General features: G+C 42.8%; 1 protein-coding gene across 1 annotated transcript; it reads right to left on the bottom strand.

Moving 5' to 3' along the window:
- Window positions 1–837: 837 nt before the first annotated feature.
- Window positions 838–4130, bottom strand: LOC108902078 (somatostatin receptor type 2). Its single transcript, XM_018703799.2, is given in 2 exon segments — window positions 838–3039; window positions 3041–4130. Coding segments are annotated over 2 exon segments (1020 nt in total). The 5' UTR covers window positions 3485–4130; the 3' UTR covers window positions 838–2463.
- Window positions 4131–6000: the final 1870 nt, after the last annotated feature.

Below are 6000 nucleotides of genomic sequence, written 5' to 3'. Positions count from 1 at the left end.
TAAAACTTGTGAGGACACCATGATTCTACACTAATTAGGATGTGAGATCATTTGGTGAAGGTTTTTCTGCTTTTGAGGCTGGTCTTGGCCTCCTCTTGCATTTTACTGTCCATCAAATTTCTTCTTTGCTGTTGGCACTCGAGCATCTTTAAAACTTTCAGGAGATGTGGCAAGGGTTTATTAGCTCTTTTAAAAACAAGCCGGCAGACACAAGTGGGTCTCAGCTAGCAGGCTTGACATTTACAAAGTCTTTCCAGTTCACAGAATGCCCTTTGGGGAGCAGATGGTCAAGAAGACACTCAGTTTGCTTGTTTATCTTACAAAAGAAGACCATGGTGTTTTGGCAATCCAAAAATTCACCAGACAGTTTCAATACTTTTCTTTCCTTTACAGTAACAGTCATGCATTCAAAGCCTTTACTACTATATTATCATATACTACATTATTAGATCATTTATACTGTTGATGAACTGATGTGTAAGTATTTTACTGTTATAGATGGGTGAGCTGTTTCAGATGTTAGATAGTTCAGTGCAGGATAACTAAACTAGGGGCTGGCTCCCCCCAAAGGCACACAGAGTACACTGAGAGATCCTGATCAATGTGTGATTTGATATTTTAATGAAACTATCTAATGAGTTTTTAGGGGAAATTAAACTGCTAAAAAAATGACACAGGATCCCAATACAGACACAAGGTTTAATCTTTAACAGTTAGTTGAGTAACAGTAGCAGAACCCCACTGTAAAAAATACTATTGCTGGTCTTTTACTCTTAAAGACAATATTACGAATAAGAAGAATTCTCCAGCGTTCACACAAGAAAACAGAAAACAGAATGATAAAACAGGGCTGCGACTCATTTATTTGCACTGAGATATGGTACAAAACAGAACTAAGCATAAAATGTAAGACAAATTATTCATTTACAAAATATATAGCAATAACATCTAAGAAATGCATTTACAGGATACAGAGCAGAGAAGCTATGGTAAAATAGTAATAATCAATATGAAATAATGTGTAATATCATGGCCCAACAACACGTCTTAATTCACAGCCTCAGTAACATCATTTGCTTTCCAAAACATATGTTTTTGTGTTTGGATGTGGTGTAAGTCGATTAAAATGTTTTAAAATGAGACACTCATATTCTAATATCAGATTTATCTTTCTCTCAACACAATTCAGATTGTCACAGACATCATTTTCTCATTTATACATATTTACATAACTGATAGTTGATAGCAAACATCTGTTCTGACAGTTCTGTGTTTTTGCTGTCTGTTATTCACGTCCTGCCAACCAGGATGTATATTAATTCCACTGAGAAAGGGGCCTTTATGAAAGTTAAGCAAAAGATACATGCAACTGCTATTATATAGAAATCACTTCTTCAGTTATAATACACTCTGTGTGACTTTATGGATGCCTTTGAAGTGAAATCCATCAAACTAAACCCAAGACAGCTTTTTAAATTTTCTCATCTGCTGACATTTTGAAGATACAAGGCTTTTGGCTGACTGCACAAAATTCTAAGCTGAAGTGCTAGTATCCATTTTGCAGCTATATATACACTCTGTAGCAGAGGACAAGTGCTGTTTTTTTTTCTCCTTCATATTACAGGAACAAGTGTCTTTTGAATATCTTCTTTAGTAAGTCACACAAGGCTCCTCACAAGCGTATGTACAGGTGCATAGCCACCCAGGCACAAATACACACATCTGATGCTCTCCTACACTTAGAGCCACTAGAACATAATCCAGCTGTGGGAGTCAAGGAGCTTGTCAGTGAGCGTCTTTGCATGCTGGTTTTCGGTCAAAGGTATGCGACCAGTGCTATTCTGTTTACACTCCACCAAGCCTCTTGTGCCTCCTTTCATTAGTTCTGCTGAAAAGCAGTATGAGGAGATGCAGGAGAGAAGGTCACCTCATCAACAGGTATGAGTCAGAGAGAGCAGGAGGAGGGCCTGTACTCAATCAAGACATCAATCCACAAAAGAGAGTTGTGTAAATCATCAAAGTCCAATTGGATCATACAGTTTGATGAGCATTTTCCTTCTTTTTTAAGAAATGTTGCCTGAGAAAGGAATCAGACATTATGAAAGCAACAGTTTGATTTCCACAGGAAGGACAGGGTAAACTTTTCTGCTGGGCAGTGTGTGATCAACAAAAGTGTGCTGAAAACCCCAATCTCCAAAGACACCTGATCAATTTGAGACAGCGATGAACAAAATGCATGCCTTGTAAATACACAACTCAATGTCCAGTCAAGAAGAAAGCAAAGGAAAGGAAATATGCGCAATTTCATTCTTGGAGGGAAATGATGGATGTTGAGCAGTTTCTCAGTTAAGTAGAGAAAATGAAAACACAAATTAGGATTAATCACAATCAAATGAGTAAGTAAGTTGAAAATATCTTGCAGTGCATCATGACACAAAATGGAAATAAATGGTGAGTCAGTCTCTATGCCAGAACAGTGACATCCCGCACACCTGTGTCATTTACGTCATACCGTTCAGTGTTGCATTGCATGCTGGGAGATGATTTCTCAGCGGGGCAGAGGAGGGTGCGGAAGTACCTCCTGAAGGTGTCGGAGAGGCAGGCGTAGAGGATGGGGTTAGCGCAGCTCCACGAGTACGACAGCAGGACCACAAACTCAAAAGCTCTGGCGAAAGTGAGGACCAGACCACTTTGATACAAGGAGCAGAAGTTGAAGGTGTAAAACGGCAGCCAGCACATGCCAAACACAACCACCACCGCCACGACCATCTTGGTGACCTGCTGCTCCAGCCGGTGGCTCTCTTGGCTCGGTGTTGGGGTCTGGAGTCGCTGGGACCGCAGGGTAAGCAGCAGCGCAGCGTAGGATACAGTCATCAGCATGAATGGCAAAGCAAACCCCATGACAAAGGTGTAAGAGAGGACGCCAAGCCACCAGGCATTCGAGACAAAATCTGGTATACATAGGCCTTGATTGGCTGAGAAGTGAAGCGCCATGGGGAGAATGGTGAGGAGGGAGAACACCCACAGGAATGACGAGACTGATCTTGGCGCAGCGTGGCGTTCGCCAACGTGCAAATCGAAGTGGGTCGGCCACAGCCATGTAGCGGTCGATGCTCATCACCGTCAGACAGAAGACACTGGTGAACTGGTTGATGCCGTCCAGCACCATTACCACTTTGCATGCCATGTCGCCAAACATCCAGTGGTTCTGGAAGTTCTGACTCGCTATGAAAGGCAGACCAACCATGAAGAGTCCATCAGCCAGGGCCAGGTTGAAGATGTACACGGTTGTGGAAGATGACATTTTGTCTAATTTCAAAATGGCGACGATGACGAGGGAGTTCCCAGCTAGTCCCAGGATGCAAACCACGAGGTAGAGAATGGCCATGGTGATGCCAAAACCATCAATATTGTCCTCAAAGTAAAAATGCTCATCCACGTAAGAATGATTATAGTCTATATCTGATAGAAATGAGGCATCCATTCTGCCTCAGTGCATCAATCGAGTGATCAAAAAGAGATTAAAATACGAGTGGCAGCTCTGAGGGATAAAATTTCTGCTTCTGTTGAAATTCCTCTGCAAGCAGTCCCAGTCACCTCTTGACTTGGAAGTATAAAGTACTCAGAGGGAGAGGAGTAAACAACTCAACCAAAAAGCCCAAAATCAAACACGTTCTCAGGTTCAAGAACAGCCAGGCTTCAGCAGCTCTTCAACTCCCCCCATCCAGTCAAACATTACTCCTTTTATCTTCAGGGGTAAAAAAAAAAAAAAAACCTGTCAAAGTTTAATCCTTTGTGGTAGAGAGTGGACGCTTCCCTCTGATACTCGTGCACTTTCTCATGCACGCACACACTCGTGTAAACACATTCAGTGACGCACAGCAGTGTGGAAATGAGCAGGACGGGCGCTCAGACGCTTGCCTGAGCGCTCTTTCTCCCTGGGAGCCCTTTTATATCTCTTCCCCCACAGTGTGTGAAGAGTGCGGCTACCCGTGTGTATGTGTGTGTGTGTGTGTGTGTGTGTGTGTGTGGGACCCCTCTAACGCCCTCCTCCTCGTCCCCCCTGTTCATCAGTCTCCAGAGATTGTGATAAACTCCAGCTTGGCTCACGCCCCTCCTGAGCGCTCCCCCAGTTCCTCTGCTGTAATGCTGTTTCCAAGGTAAACCCTGGCCCCATCTGCTACAATACTTTTGTTTTCATAACTTTTTCTCTCCACTCTTTCTTCTCTTTCTGTTTACTCCCCCTCCCATCCATCCTCCCACCCCCCTCATCCATTTTGTCTCACCACACTCCACCCCTGGGTTTCCCCTCCTTCTTCGCCTCCTGTGCTCCTTCACAGTTCAGTGGGGGGTCATTCAACTAAACCTAAACACACACACACACACACACACACACACACAGATAATAACACTATCTCGTCACTTGGCCACCCACCTTTACAACCCAGACTGGATAAATCTGCCAAAAGGAAAGAAAAGTCCCCAGTCTGTTTTCTCAGGGCTTTTGTTTTTTGACATTTGACATGGGATGCTGTTTTTTGCTTCTTTGACTCCTTCAATTCTCCTCCAGCCTTTCCACCTTGTTTTTCTTACTCCATCACAAAAGGAGGAGGTGAAAGAGGAAAACGAGAAAGGTGAAAAAGCGACGAGAGAGGAAGGGAGGAAAAGGATGGAAAAGAGGAGAGAGCGTGGGGGTTGGTGAAGATTAAAGACCCTGGATAAACGATGACCTCCGTCCTGTTGCCGCTCTGACACGCATAGCTGGAATACCCCAGGAACGTCCCCCAGAGAAACCTCCAGTGTGTTCTGCCACCCACCGTCCAACACAGCAAGCAAAAATTAGCCAGTTCTTCCCGTCACTTTAACCTCCATCCAGTCATTTCATCTCGTTTCAAAGACACTTAACACCTTATCTAGGAGCTCATTCATCAGATGCCACAGATTTCTCAAGATATACCATCACTCTGGCTTTTAACTGGTTCCAATTAAGTGGAAAAATATGCCTTTGTAGTCCTAAACTCCTCATTAGCTTGTGGCTTAACTTCCCCCCAGAGACGGGCACTTCACACAACGAAGCCCACCTCTCCACTGAAACCTCAGCCGTAAAAACATCAGTGAAGATGCTTTGTTTTGTGGTGCTAAATTTGGAGATGTTTGACAGCTTCGTATTTCACAGGCAATATTTCACTGCAGCATTCAGACAGGCACACTGGCATCCATATCCACATGCTGTGGAGCTGTCTAAAGAAAAAGAAGGAGACATGTGGAATCAAATAGATGTCATCTTTCACAGTCGACAAACTCAAGGCTAAAGGCTACTTCACTATTTATCAGGAAAGAAGCTTTTAAGAAATCCTCTAGTCTCTGGTCTTATTTTGTTCCAAAGACTTTCCTTTTACTTTAGCTCTTACGGGATCATTGTGGGATCACAAGAAAAGGTTTTTAGTTCTACTGTGAGACAGCTGTGACTTTGAACTCTGTGCCACTTTTTAGTGCTCATTTATGTTGATATGTCTGAGATGAAACTCAAAATGGAAATGGAAATCAAACAGCTCTGAAGGTGCTTGTTGGATTGTTGAGTAACTTTCAACAATGTTCCACCTTGTACGTTTCCAGCTTCTTCCTTCCTCTTTTATTTGTTACACTATCATCTCTGTCACTTTGTGTGTACAATTGAGTACAACACTATAAATGTCTCCCAGGTGAGACTGTTATCCCCCATATTCAAACACTGATCACATCTTGTCCTTGTCTATAATGTCTTTGTTCAAAATCAACACTGTGTCTTAAATTGGTTTTCAGATTTCAGTCAGTACATTTACATGTGGCACAATATGTTGGCAGTGTATTCACTGGCCTACAGAGTGAATTTCGACACTGTGTCTCAATTCAAGCACTTACTGGAAATGACGATTGCACTGAGTGACCACGATCATTTGATGATTTGTCTTACTTTTGTGTCAGGCTATTTCACTGAATAAATGAAAACTTATATTCTCA

Source organism: Lates calcarifer, linkage group LG23, assembly GCF_001640805.2.
Source record: "Lates calcarifer isolate ASB-BC8 linkage group LG23, TLL_Latcal_v3, whole genome shotgun sequence".
In the NCBI taxonomy this organism is placed as follows: domain Eukaryota; kingdom Metazoa; phylum Chordata; class Actinopteri; family Centropomidae; genus Lates; species Lates calcarifer.
This window is presented reverse-complemented; position numbering and strand designations above follow the sequence as displayed.